General features: G+C 40.6%; 1 protein-coding gene across 1 annotated transcript in view; it reads left to right on the forward strand.

The window, feature by feature from the left end:
* Positions 1 to 17987, forward strand: part of Rnf212 (ring finger protein 212) — a 50400-nt gene extending 32413 nt beyond the window's left edge. The window contains exons 9-12 of the mRNA XM_052198924.1: positions 28 to 91; positions 9473 to 9545; positions 17420 to 17583; positions 17875 to 17987. Coding sequence (XP_052054884.1) covers positions 28 to 91; positions 9473 to 9545; positions 17420 to 17583; positions 17875 to 17987 — 414 coding nt within the window. The remainder of the gene's footprint in view (positions 1 to 27; positions 92 to 9472; positions 9546 to 17419; positions 17584 to 17874) is intronic.
* The last annotated feature ends 278 nt before the right edge of the window (positions 17988 to 18265 follow it).

An 18265-nucleotide genomic window follows, 5' to 3' on the forward strand; every position in this document is an offset into this window, starting at 1 on the left:
ATCAGTTGTTTTCCTTTGCATATATAGCCTGACACGGCAGCAGGCCCTTCAAGAATCTCTCTGATTAGTCCACCTCAGGATGGACGAATGGGTAAGTAAAATGTGCCTATTTCACATTTATGCACAAATTCAGATATGTTCCCTGCCAAATTTCATCAAAGCTGTCATTACTTACCTACTGAAGGGCTGTCCTCCACTAGTTGTTGTGGTAAATTCCCAACACAAATAAGCCCCTGGAAGAAAACACAATGTGGAGGTCAGCATGCAGAAGAAGGTGAATCGATCCATTCTTATCTCCTTGTACTAAGCTCAACTCCAAATGGATCAAGGACCTCCACATAAAACCTGACACACTGAAACTAATAGAAAAGAAACTGGGGAAGACCCTTGAGGACATAGGCACAGGGGAAAAGTTCCTGAATAGAACACCAATAGCTTATGCTCTAAGATCAAGAATTGACAAATGGGACCTCATAAAACTACAAAGTTTCTGTAAGGCAAAGGACACTGTCAAAAGGACAAAACGTCAACCAACGGATTGGGAAAGGATCTTCACCAACCCTAAATCCGACAGAGGGATAATATCTAATATATACAAAGAACTCAAGAAAGTAGAACCTAGAGAACCAAATAACCCCATTAAAAAATGGGGTACGGAGCTAAACAAAGAATTTTCACATGAAGAACTTTGGAGGGCTGAGAAACACCTTAAGAAATGTTCAACATCATTGATCATTAGGGAAATGCAAATCAAAACAATCCTGAGATTTCACTTCACACCAGTCAGAATGGCTAAGGTCAAAAACTCAAGAGACAGCAGGTGTTGGCGAGGATGTGGAGAAAGGGGAACACTCCTCCACTGCTGGTAGGATTGCAAAATGGTGCAACCACTTTGGAAATTAGTCTGGCGGTTCCTCAGAAAACTGGGCATGACACTTCCTGAGGACCCTGCTATACCACTCCTGGGCATATACCCAGAGGATTCTTCAGCATGCAATAAGGACACATGCTCCATTATGTTCATAGCAGCCCTATTTGTAGTAGCCAGAAGCTGGAAAGAACCCAGGTGTCCCTCAACGGAGGAATGGATACAAAAAAATGTGGTATATATACGCAATGGAGTACTATTCAGCCATTAGAAACAATGAATTCATGAAATTCTTAGACAAATGGATGGAGCTGGAGAACATCATACTAAGTGAGGTAACACAGTCTCAAAAGATCAATCATGGTATGCACTCACTGATAAGTGGATATTAGCCTAGAAACTTTGAATACCCAAGACATAATCCATATATTAAATGAGGTCCAAAAAGAATGGAGGAGTGGCCCCTGGTTCTGGAAAGACTCAGTGCAAGAGTATAGGGGAATACCAGAACAGGGAAGTGGGAAGGGGTAGATGGAGGAACAGCGGAAGGGAAGAGAGCTTATGGGACTTGCGGGGAGTGGGGACCCAGAAAAGGGGAAATCATTTGAAATGTAAATAAAAAATATATCAATAAAGAAAAAAATTTTAAAAAAAGAAAACACAATGTGATTAGTATGAACATGAAATATGAATACGAGCTGTGTGCCTAGATTGGGCAGATCTACCACTGTACTACTATATTCCCCAGCTATGAGATCCCTTATAACTTGCAGGTTTTTCCAGGTCACATTGTTCTGCTCCATTTTCTTTCCACCTCCTCCTTCTCTGTCATCCTCTTCTCTTGTTCTCTCCTCCTTTTCTCTAAAACTTTTCAGCTCCACCTTCCCTTCCATTGCCCAATCACTGGCTCTAGTCTTTATTTTACAAGTTAAAATAGGGAAAATGTTCACAAGAAGTCACCTGAGTGTGTGATTCACCTGAGTACATGATTCACTCCTCACTCCTTGTCTTAGGCAGACCCTCTTGGGAAAGTGGAATTTGCATCAAAATACAAACAACACCAGGGCAGTCCACAACAACTAGTTGGCTGAGAGTTTGGGTCACCTCAGCAGAAATACTGTGAACCATTTTAGGAGAGAAACTCTTAAGATAATGCACCATGGGGTACAAAAACTGATTATGTTTTCCTGTTTCCTTGTGGTTTAGGCAAAAGTTGTTTTGCCTCTTTATTTGCTGGTAATTGACTTAGATTGCTGGTCCATTGCCCTGATGGGTCTTGTGTAGTGATCTTTTCAGACCCTAATTCTCCTCATATAGGTCCTCTAATATACCCAGCCCTCTTCCTGTCTGGGTGTGGGAGCTCTCATTACATAATGGGTCAAAGTTCAAAACAAACTGTCTTTCCTCACAGTCCTCCCCTGCTCTATCATTGTGTAGATAGAACAATATAGAAATAATTTATATGAGTAGAGAGAAATCTCAGTGAATAAAGTACTTGCTGTAGAAGCATAAATACCTAAGTTCCAGTCCCCAGGTACCCACATAAACAAGGCACACAGTATTCAGGGCTTCTGGGCTAATTAATATCCACTTATCAGAGATTTCATTCCATGTGTATTCTTTTGTGACTGGGTTACCTCACTTAGGATGATATTTTCCAGATCAAACCATTTGCCTAAAAATTTTGTGAATTCATTGCTTCTAATTGCTGAGTAGTATTCCATTGTGTAAATATACCACATTTTCTGTATCCATTCCTCCTTTGAGGGGCATCTGGGTTCTTTCCAGCTTCTGGCTATTATAAATAAGGCTGCTATGAATATAATGGAGCATGTGTCTTTATTGCATGCCGGGGAATCCTTTGGGTATATGCCCAGGAGAGGTATAGCAGGGTCCTCCAGAAGTGTCATATCCAGTTTTCTGAGGAACCACCAGACTGATTTCCAAAGTGGTTGTACCATCTTGCAGCCCCACCAGCAGTGGAGGAGTGTTCCTCTTTCTCCACATCCTCGCCAACACCTGCTGTCTCCTGAGTTTTTGACCTTAGCCATTCTGACTGGTGTAAGGTGAAATCTCAGGGTTGTTTTGATTTGCATTTCCCTAATGATTAATGATGTTGAGCAGTTCTTAAGGTGCCTCTCGGCCATCCGAATTTCTTCAGGTGAAAATTCTTTGTTTAGATCTGTGCCCCATTTTTTAATAGAGTTATTTGGTTCCCTGGGGTCTAACTTCTTGAGTTCCTTGTATATATTGGATATTAGCCCTCTATCAGATGTAGGGTTGGTGAATATCATTTCCCAATTTGATGGTTGCCATTTTGTCCTTTTAACAATGTCCTTTGCCTTACAGAAACTTTGTAATTTTATGAGGTCCCATTTGTCAATTCTTGATCTTAGAGCATAAGCTATTGGTGATCTGTTCAGGAACTTTTCTCCCATGCCCATGTCCTCTAGGGTCTTCCCCAGTTTCTTTTCTATTAGTTTCAGTGTGTCTGGTTTTACATGGAGGTCCTTGATCCACTTGGAGTGAAGTTTAGTACATGGAGATAAGAATGGATCAATTTGCATTCTTCTGCATGCTAACCTCCAATTGAACCAACACCATTTGTTGAAAAGGCTATCTTTTTTCCACTGGATGTTTTTTGGCTCCTTTGTCGAAGATCAAGTGACCATAGGTGTGTGGGTTCATTTCTGGATCTTCAATTCTATTCCATTGGTCCACTTGTCTGTCACTGTGCCAATACCATGCAGTTTTTAATACTATTGCTCTGTAGTATTGCTTGAAGTCAGGGATACTGATTCCCCCAGAATTACTTTTGTTGTTGAGAATAGTTTTAGCTATCCTGGGTTTTTTGTTATTCCAGATGAATTTGAGAATTGCTTTTTCTAACTCTGTGAAGAACTGAGTTGGGATTTTGATGGGGATTGCATTGAATCTGTAGGTTGCTTTTGGCAAGATGGCCATTTTAACTATATTAATCCTGCTGATCCACGAGCATGGCAGATTTTTCCATTTTCTGAGGTCTTCTTCCATTTCCTTATTCAGAGACCTGAAGTTCTTGTCATATAGATCTTTCACTTGTTTGATTAGAGTCACACCAAGATACTTTATATTGCTTGTGGCTATTGTGAAGGGTGTCATTTCCCTAACTTCTTTCTCAGCCTGCTTATCCTTTGAGTATAGGAAGGCAACTGATTTGCTTGAGTTGATTTTATAACCAGCCACTTTGCTGAAGTTGATTATCAGCTGTAGGAGTTCTCTGGTGGAGGTTTTCGGGTCACTTAAGTAGACTATCATGTCATCTGCAAATAGTGATAATTTGACTTCTTCCTTCCCAATTTGTATCCCCTTGACCTCCTTATGTTGTGTAATTGCTCTAGCTAGAACTTCAAGTACTATATTGAAAAGATATGGAGAGAGAGGACAGCCTTGTCTAGTCCCTGATTTTAGTGGGATTGCTTCAAGTTTCACTCTGTTTAGTTTGATGTTGGCTACTGGTTTGCTGTATATTGTTTTAACGATGTTTAGGTATGGGCCTTGAATTCCTGTTCTTTCCAAGACTTTTAGCATGAAAGGATGCTGAATTTTGTCAAATGCTTTTTCTGCATCTAATGAGATGATCATATGGTTTTTTTTTCTTTGAGTTTGTTTATGTAGTGGATAGCATTGATGGATTTCCTTATATTAAACCATCCCTGCATCCCTGGGATGAAGCCTACTTGATCATGGTGGATGATCATTTTGATGTGTTCTTGGATTCGGTTGGCAAGAATTTTATTAAGTATTTTTGCATCAATATTCATAAGAGAAATTGGCCTGAAGTTCTCTTTCTTTGTTGGATCTTTGTGTGGTTTTGGTGTCAGTGTATTTGTGGCTTCATAGAACGAGTTGGGTAGAGTTTCTCCTATGGCTCCTGCTGAAATTGCTTCCACAATTACTGTTCTCTTCTATCCTGCTTATACTGTTAGTGTAGTTTTTTAGCTATTTTATTGGGTTATTATTCTTTACTATTCCACTGCTGTCTCTTCCTTCTTAGTGTTAACCAGTTTATTTTGCTGTATTAATTACGGAGATCTAAAGTAGGCAAGAAGAATACTTGAGGGAAAACTAATTGGGCCTAATATTTCTACACCCAAATACAGCATAAGAATATGTCTCTAGTCTGACTCCAAAGTGAGTTGAACAACCTGCTTATACAGTAACAAAGGGGTTTGCAATAATAACAACCATTGTCATGTAAATGGACTGCTGCATTCACCAACGCATTCAGCATTGACCATTTTATATAGTCACAGTCCCTCCATTAAATCACCAGGGAATATGCTTCATTCTGGCTTGGGTGAAAACTTAACTGAAATTTGTGATAGCATACTCTAGTACAGCTATTTGAAATCATCGTGGCAATGATATGCATTCAAGAGCTGGATCTGTGCCTCAGCAGCAAGCGGCTATAGTTTCCATATAGTTTCCACAAGGCATCTATGAAGTGTTTAGAACAATCAGTGCTGACATAAGGGTTATACAACTGGCTGCTTGACTGGAAGTTCTTCATTCAAGGAAGCTGTGATGCCAGGGAGGAGTCTTTTACTTTTTGTTTGTTTGTTTGTTTATTGATCAACTTCATAATTTTATTTTATTTTATTTTTTATTTTTTTTAATTTTATTCAATATATTTTTTATTTACATTTCAAATGATTTCCTCTTTCCTGGTCCCCCACTCACCGAAAGTCATATAAGCCCCCTTCCCTCCCTCTGTTCTCCCAGCCATCCCTTCCCACTTCCCTGTTCTGGTTTTGTCTTATTCTGCTACACTGAGTCTTTCCAGAACTAGGGGCCACTCCTCCATTCTTCTTGTACCTGATTTGATGTGTGGATTATGTTTTGGGTATTCCCAATATTTCCAGGCTAATATCCACTTATTAGTGAGTGCATACCATGATTGATCTTTTGAGACTGGGTTACCTCACTTAGTATGATGTTCTCCAGCTCCATCCATTTGCCTAAGAATTTCATGAATTCATTGTTTCTAATGGCTGAATAGTAATCCATTGTGTATATATACCACATTTTTTGCATCCAGTCTTCTGTTGAGGGATACCTGGGTTCTTTCCAGCTTCTGGCTATTATAAATAGGGCTGCTATGAACATAGTGGAGCATATATCCTTATTACATGCTGGGGAATCCTCTGGGTATATGCCCAGGAGTGGTATAACAGGATCTTTCGGAAGTGACGTGCCCAGTTTTCTGAGGAACCGCCAGACTGATTTCCAGAGTGGTTGTACTAATTTGCCACCCCACCAGCAGTGGAGGAGTGTTCCTCTTTCTCCACATCCTCGCCAACACCTGCTGTCTCCTGAGTTTTTAATCTTAGCCATTCTGACTGGTGTAAGGTAAAATCTCAGGGTTGTTTTGATTTGCATTTCCCTGATGACTAGTGAAGTTGAGCATTTTTTAAGATGTTTCTCCGCCATCCGAAGCTCTTCAGGTGAGAATTCTTTGTTTAACTCTGTACCCCATTTTTAATAGGGTTATTTGGTTTTCTGGGGTCTAACTTCTTGAGTTCTTTGTATATATTGGATATTAGCCCTCTATCTGATGTAGGGTTGGTGAAGATCTTTTCCCAATTTGTTGGTTGCCTATTTGTCCTTTTGATGGTGTCCTTTGCTTTACAGAAACTTTGTAATTTTATGAGGTCCCATTTGTCAATTCTTGATCTTAGAGCATAAGCTATTGGTGTTCTGTTCAGGAACTTTCCCCCTGTACCGATGTCCTCAAGGGTCTTCCCCAGTTTCTTTTCTATTAGCTTCAGAGTGTCTGGCTTTATGTGGAGGTCCTTGATCCATTTGGAGTTGAGCTTAGTACAAGGAGACAAAGATGGATCAATTCGCATTCTTCTGCATGCTGACCTCCAGTTGAACCAGCACCATTTGTTGAAAAGGCTATCTTTTTTCCATTGGATGTTTTCAGCCCCTTTGTCGAGGATCAAGTAGCCATAGGTGTGTGGGTTTTACTTTTTTTTAATTCTTCTCTCATACATTACATCCTGACCATAGTTTCCACTCTGCTCAGCCCTCCATCCCCAATTATTCAGTTCTACTCTTCTTCCATTTTCCTTCAGCTAGGGATATCAATCAAACACAGTGTAATAAGTTACAGTAGGACTAGGCACACACCTTCATTTCAAGGCTGGACAAGGCAACCCAGTAGGAAGAAAAGACTCCCAAAAGCAGGCAAAGGAGTCAAACACCTTCTACTGTCAGTGTGGCTTTTTAGCTATTTTATTAGGTTATTATATTTTTACTTCCCTTCCAACCTTTATTTCACCCTAATCCCTTCCGAACCTCTACACTAGGTAAGAGAGAAAGTTAGAGGAGAAAGGAGATGTAGATCTCTTTTGACTCCTTCCTGCTGATTAGGGGCATTGTATTTCTTGGGGCCAGTGCAATCTTTGTCATCAATTTATCTCCAACTTCTCATCAGACTCCAACAACAGCAACCAGGAGCATCAAGGACCACCAGCATCTCCTTGTTCTTCAAAGTGCCTCTTACACCTCTGGAGTCCCTGGCATTTATGTCCTCTCCAGTGTACCCAGAACTATCTGCAGCTGGCAAAAATCATGGTTCTCCCAGAGCTTGAGACATTCATAGTTAATAACTGTGGATAAACTGAAGCAGCCTCATATCCCACACCTGGGATTAAAACAAAAACATTAATATAGGATAACTAAGTTTTTAAAGAAACCAAAACTCTCACTATATCTTATTCTATTGTTAGGAGTCCATAAGTACCTAGCTCAGACCTACACAGAATCCATGATTGTTGCTTCAGTGTCGGTGACCCTCTATGAGCCCTGCTTTAGTTGATTCTGTGGGCAGTTTTCTCATGGTATCCTTGTTCCCTCTGGATCCACAACTGTTTGGCCATGAGTCTTTGCATCTGCTCCCATCAATTGGTGGATGATGCCTCTCTGGTGATAGATAATTGGGCTAGGCACTAATCTATGAATATAGCAGAATATCATTAGGAATTATCTCACTCATTCATTCATTTTAGCCAGTTATATTTGGCTCTATCCTAGGCCTCTGGGATATCCAGCCTCTGATTCCTGGTCATCCAGGCGGTATCAGGTGTAAGCTCCCTCTTAATGCACAGGCCTCAAGTTGGACCAGTCATTGGTTGGCCACTCCCACTAGTTCTGAGTCACCATTACCCCAGCATGTCTTGCAAGCAAGATTGTAGGTCAAATGTTTTTGTGACCAGGTTGGCATCTCAATCCCACTGTTGAAACCCTTACCTGGTTTTAGAGGATGGCCAGTCAGGCTCTGTATCCCACATTACTAGGAGTCTTTTCTAGAATCACTCATAGATCTCAGGAAGTTTCCATTCTGATAGGTTTTCATATCACCCTCCAAGTGCCCCCCAATTCCAGTTGTCTCTCCCAGTGCTGTCTCCCTCCATCCCTTCCACTCACCCTACCTGATTCCTCCTGCTCCCATTCCCACCTGCCCCAGACCAGCCACAAAAATCTACTCTCTTTTCCCTTCCCAGGAAGATCCATGCATCCCCCATTGAGCCCTCCTTGTTACTTACCCTCTCTGGGTCTGTAGACTGCAGCATGATTAACCTTATTTAACAGCTAGTGTCCACTTACAAGTGAGTATAGATTATGTTTATCCTTCTGTGTCTGGGTTACTTTACTCAGAATGATTTTTTTTCTAATTCTATCCCTTTGACTGCAAATTTCATGATGTCACTGTTTTAAACAGCTGAGTAATAATGCTCCATTTTATAAATGTACCGCATTTTCTTTATCCATTCTTCCATGAGGCAAGTTTGTTTCCAGTTTCTGGCTACTATGAATAAAGCTGTTATGAACATAGCAAGTAAGTGTCCATGTGGTAGAAGCATGAGAATCTCAGTTTGGATCCCCACCACCCATTTAAAATCCAGGTATTGCCACCAGCATATCTGTAAATCATCTATATTTCCAGTACACTTTGCTGTATGTGTGATTTGCCTTTTCCATAATCTGTTCAGTTAGAATTGTCCAGAATGCAGTCTTTTCAGACAGACTTCTTTGGCTTTCTATTATACACTATGGTTCTCCTGTGTCTTTTTCAGAACCTAACAACTCATTTGTAGTGTTTAATAATATTTCATTATACAGATATATCATATAACAGGTGTTATATGCTGGCCCTCCCTGACTAACCACTGGCCAGCAGAACAGACACCCTGGCTCAGGGGCAACTTTGTGAGACTAAACCTCAGCTGGCCTGACTGGTTTTGGTCTCAACTACTGATATCAACCTTCCAACTTATTTGAATTGTTCACATTATGCCCAAGTTGGAAAGGGCATAAGTACAAAGATAGAACAAAAGACGCATGTCCCTTCTGTGGCACTCAGAAGGACTTGGGATACTTAATGGACCATAGTCACACTCAGAAAACTGCCTAGAGTCAGAAGATCTGTGGTTGCTTGTACCACTTGATACTGGTCTCACAATGGAGACATGGGCATGCCTTTAGAGAAGCACCAGCAGGTATGATCTGGTACTGTGACATACTAATACTATACAGTATGCTTTATCCCCTCCACAGGCAGCATCTCCTGCCGGGGACCCCAGCATCTCAGCTTGACACCCAGCCATGCAAGCATGACAAAGGCTATCAGGTAAGTCCCCATTAGGGCAAAACATAAGCCAAACAAAACCTATAGCCAATATTGAAACTGACAAGTTGTCTCTTAATCCTGTATGTCCATGTTTGGAGAAGGCTGTTGCACTTCATAGTTTGCATTTTTAATGTAACTGTATCCCCATAAAATACTTCACAGAAGCAGAGACAGACTAGTTTGACCCATAGCTGTGCTGTACCAATTCTAATGGCATATCTTTCACTCAGCCATACCTTTTTCCATGCACAGGTAGAAAACTCACAGTGTCTCTCACACACATTTTGAGCATCAAAGGCCAGTCTTCCTAAGGCAAGCCCTCTTCTTTCAGCAGTTTCATGGGCCTTTGAACATTCTACAATGCCATGATTAAGTCTACGTTTATTGCCCACCTCCAACGACCCCAGTCTCAGTAAGCACATTGCTTAGTCCATGTAGCCAATGTATGCCCCTTGGGTCCTGAAGTCATTTGCATTTGTCTGTTGCTTGACGTATCCGATAAGAAGTCTTTGCCTACCCTGAGTATTTTCTCCCTCCCTTGATGCTGGCTCAGCTTGAATCACCAACCTTACCTCATTCTCTACTGGCTTTTGTATCCCCTGGTTGGTAGTATATTGTGTTGTTACTGCAATCCCATTACCTAGTTTCTGGCTCTCCTGGACTGTGTGGTTATACACACAGAACAAGTATGTTGATGAGTATCTAGGCTCCGTTTGAATTGCCTGTGGTAAGATAGCAACAAAGGTGGTTATCTAGAAATTGTTACAGAAAGGCCAGAGAAAAGTAAGCATGGACTTGTGCTGTGTTTTCTGTGGAAGGCAAGAAATATTGATGGTTTATTCTGGATAACTCTATGGACTCTGGGCTTACTGACAGTCCATGCTCATCCAGAATGCAAAGACAATAGAAAAGTTGGTATGTCTGAATTTGAAAAGGAAAAATAGGGATGTAGGCAAGTAGATTTGCCTGTGAGAAGTGTGCCCACAGGCAAGCTTTTCATAAATTACAGAAATTATTTCGTAAAATACAGGATGAGTGGTGTCCCCAGGAATTACAAGGTTATAGCATGTCCAAAAACCATAAAATCTATAAAAAGCATAGAAGAGGAATCCAGTCAGCTGAAAATCACATCATGTTGAGTACAGTCTGTAAGCTAGGTCTGAGCAGCACACATGAGTCAAGACTCATATTTCTGGAAACCATAGTCAAAAACATTATCTGGACAAGATTTCCAAAGAAGTTTCCAGAACCTTCAGAATACTAAGAATGGAACCTGTAGTAGCCCTTGGAGACTAAATGATGAGGAGGAGCTACAGGGTAGCCTAAAGAAGCAGGATGGTGCCACATGGTGAGAAGGTGCTAGAGCTGCCTAGAATTGCTGGAAGCGATTGGGGAAGGTGGAGTGAGGTGGCGGCTTCCAGAAGCAGGTAGATGTAAGCTGAAGCACGCTGAGATGACAGAGCAGGACTTCAGTACATCTGTACAGCAAGGTCCTAAGGTCACTGACAGAACAAAAGCAGCCTCCTGGCTTCTCATGTTCACCACCATCTCAGCCTAGAAGAGGCCTCATTCATCCTGAGTACTCAGAACATGTATTTCATCAACAGATGACCTTTAAGGCTACACAGTAGTTTCAGGCCTCCGCTTCGGGATCGGGAGCAGCCTGGGCCATGAGCAGCCTGGGCCACAAGCAGCCTGGGCCATGGCACCCTGTCTCCAGGAAGTGCAAGAGGCCAGCGGTACAGCCGGAGGCCGGCTGGGAGCAAGCAACATGCTCCGGTGGGTTAGGCCCTGCAGAGCAGAGGATCCAGCCCTGAGGCCTCTGGCAGGAGCCTTCAGGCCTCTGCTTCGGGATCAGGAACAGCCTGGGCCACTGCACCCAGTCTCCAGGCAGTGCAGGAAGTCAGCTGGGCACCCAGAGACCAGCTGCAAAGAGGAAGCTTGCACTGGTGAGTCCAGCATTGACAACAAGACCAACTAACACCAGTGAGAACTAGATGGCAAAAGGCAAACGCAGGAATGCTACTAACAGAAATCAAGGCAGTATGGCAGCGTCTGAACCCAATTCTCCATTACCAGCATGGTCTGGATACACCAACACTCCAGAAAAACAAGATATGGATTTAAAATCACTGGTCATGATGATGTTACAGGATCACATGAAGGACATAAATAAATCTCTGAAAGAAATTCAGGAGAAAATGGATCAAAAGTTAGAAGCCCTTAAAGGGAAACACAAAAATCATTGAAAGAAATTCAGGAGAATTCAAAAGCCAATAAGAAGAAACGCAAAAAAATCACTGAAAGAAATACAGAAGAACTTTGGTCAACAGACTGAGGTCATGAAAGAGGAAACACAAAAATCTCTTAAAGAATTACAGGAAAACACAAACAAGCAAGTGAAGGAGCTAAGCAAAATCATCCAGGATCTAAAATCAGAAGTTAGAAACAACTAAGAAATCACAAAGGGAGACAACTTTGGAGATAGAAAACCTTGGGAAGAAATCAGGGGCCATAGATGCAAATATCAACAACAGAATACAAGAGATAGAAGAAAGAATCTCAGATGCTGAAGATACCACAGAAACCATGGACTCAACAGTTAAAGAAAATGCAAAATGCAAAAAGCTTTTAACCCAAAACATCAAGGAAATCCAGGACACAATGAGAAGACCAAACCTAAGAATTATAGGCATAGATGAGAGTGAAGATTTACAACTTAAAGGGCCAGCAAATATCTTCAATAAAATTATGGAAGAAAACTTCCCTAACCTAAAGAGAGAGATGCCCATGAATATACAAGAAGCCTACAGAACTCCAAACAGACTGGACCAGAAGAGAAATACCTCCCATCACATCATAATCAAAACCCCAAATGTACTAAACAAAGAAAGAATATTAAAGGCAGTAAGAGAAAAAGGCCAAGTAACATATAAAGGAAGATCTATCAGAATCACACCAAACTTCTCTCCTGAGACTATGAAAGCTAGAAGATCCTGGGCAGATCTCATGCACACTCTAAGAGAACACAAATGCCAGCCAAAACTACTATACCCAGCAAAACTTTCAATCACCATAGATGGAGAAACCAAGATATTCCATGACAAAACCAAGTTCACCCAATATCTTACCACAAACCTAGCCCTACAAAGGATAATAGGAGGAAAACACCAACACAAGAAGGGAAACTTCACCCTGGAAAATGCAAGATAGTAACCTTCTTTCATCAATCCCAAAAGAAGATAACCAATCAAATATAAAAGATAACATCAAAAATGACAGGAAGTAATAATCACTATTCCTTAATATCTCTTAACATCAATGAACTCAATTCCCCAATAAAAAGACATAGACTAATGGACTGGATACGTAAACAGGATCCTACATTTTGTTGCATACAGGAAACACACCTCAGTGTCAAAGGCAAACACTACCTTAGAGTAAAAGGCTGGATGACAATTTTACAAGCAAATAGTCTCAGGAAACAAGCCGGAGTAGCCATTCTAATATCAGATAAAATTGACTTTCAACCTAAAGTCATAAAAAGAGACACTGAGGGACACTTCTTGCTGGACAAAGGAAAAACACACCAAGAACTCTCAGTCCTGAACATCTATGCTCCAAATGCAAAGGCACCCTCATTCATAAAAGAAACTTTACTAAAGCTCAAAGCACACATTGCACCTAACACAATAACTGTGGGTGACTTCAACAGTGCACTTTCCTCAATGGACCAATCAGGAAAACAGAAACTAAACAGGGACACAGTCAAACTAATTGAAGCTTTGGGCCAATTATATTTAACAGATATATATAGAACATTTCACCCTATAGCAAAATAATATACCTTTTTCTCAGCACCTCGTGGTACCTTCTCCAAAATCGACCATATAATTGGTCACAAGACAGACCTCAACAAATATAAGAAAATTGAAATAATCCCATGCCTCCTATCAGATCACTATAGAGTAAAAGTGGTCTTCAATAGCAACAAAAACAACAGAAAGCCCACATACACATGGAAACTGAACAATACTCAATGATACCTTGGTCAAGGGAGGAAGAAATAAAGAAATCAAAGACTTTTTAGAATTTAATGAAAATGAAGACACAACATACCCAGATCTATGGGACACAATGAAAGCAGTGCTAAGAGGAAAACTCATAGCCCTGAGTGCCTCCAAAAAGAAAATGGAGAGAGCATACACTAGCAGCTTAATGACACACCTGAAAGCCCTGGAGCAAAAAGAAGCCAATTCACCCAGGAGGAGTAGAAGGCAGGAAATCATCAAACTCAGGGCTGAAATCAATCAGTTAGAAACTAAGAGAACCATACAAAGAATCAACAAAACCAGGAGCTGGTTCTTTGAGAAAATCAACAAGATAGATAAACCCTTAGCCAGAGTAACCAGAGGGCACAGAGACAGTATCCAGATTAACAAAATTAGAAATGAAAAGGGAGATATAACAACAGAAACTGAGGAAATTCAAAAAAATCATCAGATCTTACTACCAAAGCCTATACTCAACACAACTGGAGAATCTGGAGGAAATGGACAATTTCCTAGACAGATACCAAACACCAAAATTAAATCAGGATCAAATAGATCATCTAAAGAGGCCCATGACCTCTAAAGAAATAAAAGGGTTCATAGAAAATCTCCCAACCAAAAAAAGCACGGGACCAGATGGCTTCAGTGCAGAATTCTATCAGACCTTCAAAGAAGACCTAACACCAATATTCTTCAAACTATTCCACAAAATAGAAACAGAAGGAACACTATCCAACTCGTTCTACGAAGCCACAATTACATTGATACCAAAACCACACAAAGATCCAACAAAGAAAGAGAACTTCAGGCCAGTTTCCCTTATGAATATCGATGCAAAAATACTCAATAAAATTCTTGCCAACCGAATCCAAGAACACATCAAAACGATCATCCACCACGATCAAGTGGGCTTCATCCCAGGGATGCAAGGGTTCAATATAAGGACATCCATCAATGCAATCCACTACATAAACAAACTCAAAGAAAAAAACCATATGACCATCTCATTAGATGCTGAAAAAGCATTTGACAAAATCCAGCATCCTTTCATGCTAAAAGTCTTGGAAAGAACAGGAATTCAAGGCCCATACCTAAACATACTTAAAGCAATATACAGCAAACCAGTAGCCAACATCAAACTAAATTGAAACTTGAAGCAATTCCACTAAAATCAGGGACTAGACGGGGCTGCCCTCTCTCTCCATATCTTTTCAATATAGTACTTGAAGTTCTAGCTAGAGCAATTACACAACATAAGGAGGTCAAAGGGATACAAATTGGAAAGGAAGAAGTCAAACTATCACTCTTTGCAGATGACATGATAGTATGCTTAAGTGACCCAAAAAACTCCACCAGAGAACTCCTACAGCTGATAAACAACTTCAGCAAAGTGGCAGGTTGTAAAATCAACTCAAGCAAATCAGTTGCCTTCCTATACTCAAAGGATAAGCAGGTTGAGAATGAAGTTAGGGAAATGACACCCTTCACAATAGTCATAAACAATATGAAGTATCTTGGTGTGACTCTAACCAAACAAGTGAAAGATCTATTCGACAAGAACTTCAGGTCTCTGAAGAAGGAAATTGAAGAAGACCTCAGAAAATGGAAAAATCTTCCATGCTCATGGATTCGCAGGATTGATATAGTTAAAATGGCCATCTTGCCAAAAGCAATATATAGATTCAATGCAATCCCCATCAAAATCCCAACTCAGTTCTTAACAGAGTTAGAAAAAGCAATTCTCAAATTTATCTGGAATAACAAAAAACCCAGGATAGCTAAAACTATTCTCCGCAGTAAAAGAACTTCTGGGGGAATTAGTATCCCAGACCTCAAGCAATACTACAGAGAAATAGTGTTAAAAACTGCATGGTATTGGCACAGTGACAGGCAAGTGGACCAATGGAATAGAATTGAAGACCCAGAAATGAATCCACACACCTATGGTCACTTGATCTTCGACAAAGGAGCTGAAAACATCCAGTGGAAAAAAGATAGCCTTTTCAACAAATGGTGCTGGTTCAACTGGAGTTCAGCATGCAGGAGCATGTGAATTGATCCATTCTTATCTCTGTGTACTAAGCTCAACTCCAAGTGGATCAAGGACCTCCACATAAAACCAGTCACACTGAAACTAATAAAAAAGAAACTGGGGAAAACCCTTGAGGACATAAGCACGGGGGAAAAGTTCCTGAACAGAACACCAATAGCTTATGCTCTAAGATCAAGAATTGACAAATGGGATCTCATAAAATTACAAAGTTTCTGTAAGGCAAAGGACACCGTCAAAAGGACAAAACGGCAACCAACAAATTGGGAAAAGATCTTCACCAATCCTATATAGAGGGCTAATATACAATATATACAAAGAACTCAAGAAGTTAGACCCCAGGGAACCAAATAACCCTATTAAAAAATGGGGTACACACCTAAACAAAGAATTTTCACCTGAAGAAATTTGGATGGCCGAGAAGCACCTTAAGAAATGCTCAACATCATTGCCATTAGGGAAATGCAAATCAAAACAACCCTGAGATTTCACCTCACACCAGTCAGAATGGCTAAGGTTAAAAACTCAGGAGAGAGCAGGTGTTGGCGAGGATGTGGAGAAAGAGGAACACTCCTTCATTGCTGGTAGGATTGTAAGATGGTACAACCACTATGGAAATCAGTCTGGCAGTTCCTAAGAAAACTGGACATGACACTTTCAGAGGACCCTGCTATACCTCTCCTAGGCATATACCCAGAGGATTCCCCAGCATGCAATAAGGACACATGCTCCACTATGTTCATAGCAGCCTTATTTATAATAGCCAGAAGCTGGAAAGAACCCAGATATCCCTCAATGGAGGAATGGATACAGAAAATGTGGTGTATATATACACAATGGAGTACTATTCAGCAATTAAAAACAATAAATTCATGAATTTTTTAGGCAAATGGATGGGACTGGAAAATATCATCCTAAGCGAGGTAACGCAATCACAAAAGAATACACATGGAATGCAATCATTGATAAGTGGATATTAATTAGCCCTGAAGCTCTGAATACTGAAGATACAATTAGCATATCAAATGATTCCCATGAAGAAGGAAGAAGAGAGCCCTAATCCTGGAAAGGCTTGATCCAGCATTGTAGGGGAGTACCAGGACAGAGAAAAGGGAGGGGGAAAGATAGGAGAATGGATGGAGAGAAGAGGACTTATGGGATATATGGGGAGGGGGGAACTGGGAAAGAGGAAAGCTTTTGGATTATAAACAAAGAATATACAAAATAAAAATATATATTAAAAAATAAATAAAAGTTCTCAAAGCTACAAATTGACAGTAATAATAACTTGGGCTTTCATCTAGTAAACATAACATATATTCAGAATTTCTAGGCTTACAACTATTATAACATTATGGTTGTAATAGGGAGTCAAATGTGCTTCATAAAGCAATGCAGTCTTGACTGGAGTTTCTTATAAATAAGGATCTCACTTGACCAAGACTTCCTCTTCTTCATATTGAGGATGTAATTCATGGAAACAAAATTCTCACAAGCTTGAAAATACACAAATTGATTAAGATGCCAGAAATTTTTTCTTAGGGCATAACAAGGGGTATTTAAATGAAGGCATCTATAAATATAATTTCTTCCTGCTTTCAACCATCAGGATTAAATTGTTTGTTAACATGTTGGAAAACATTCTCAAGGAAACTAAAAATGGGAAGACTAACCAAAAAAAAAAAAAGGCTACACAGTAGTAAGTGCTTGGATAACCATGTTATAAGAGATATAAAGAACATTTATGACTTTGTTTTTGTTTCATTTGTTAGAGTCCCGCCATTGCAGATGCCCTACAAGGAACTGTCACCACCTCCAGGATCACAGCTATCCAGCAGAGCAACACAAGGGCCTTCCCCCAGTGTTAGCAGTTCAAGGACAGGGCCACCTCGGCAGCCCATCAGTATCTCAAGCCTGCTGCAGAGACAGTGTGCAGGCAAGTGCTCGGCCAGTTTTTTTAATCCCAAGACTTATGTCAGAAGAGTGTGTATATGAGATCTTTACATGTGAAACCTCACACTCCTGCCAGTTCTGGCTCCTGTCTTCATGACAAGTTTTTACATTAGTCAGTGATACTCTGAAAAAACTATATTTAAGTCAGTGAATTCTTTTTTTTTCAACTTATTTTTCTTACTTGATATTTGCGTTCTTGTTTTCTTCAGCAGTGTTGAATTAAGAAATCATGTCAAAGCTCACATCTCTTTACATCCCTTAATGCTTCCCACAGGTTTGGCATCCCCTGGGCTGATGGACACTGAGAAGATGAGCCCATTCTTGCCTTCCACATCTGCAAATCTACACAATGTAGCCAGCCCTTGGCATGTGCGTGCTCATCGGTAAATATCACTGTAGAGTTCATTCTAGAGAGATGATGTAACAAATAAAGTAGCTTTCTGATAAGCAGCTATCTGGATAGCCTTGTGGAGTTTTTTGGCTGTTGTATCCTTCCTGATACTGTAGCTCTTTCCTAAATGTGGGTGTGGAGCCAAAGGAAGCAGCCACCTGGGGCTCATTCTCAGATGCAGCTCTCTGGGATTCATGTCTGCCCGGCTTGTGCCCACAGCATAATGTATGTGCACATAAATCCCACACAGAGAGCCAATTGTTCAGGGTGACTC

Source organism: Apodemus sylvaticus, chromosome 11 (genome assembly GCF_947179515.1).
Source record: "Apodemus sylvaticus chromosome 11, mApoSyl1.1, whole genome shotgun sequence".
In the NCBI taxonomy this organism is placed as follows: Eukaryota; Metazoa; Chordata; class Mammalia; order Rodentia; family Muridae; genus Apodemus; species Apodemus sylvaticus.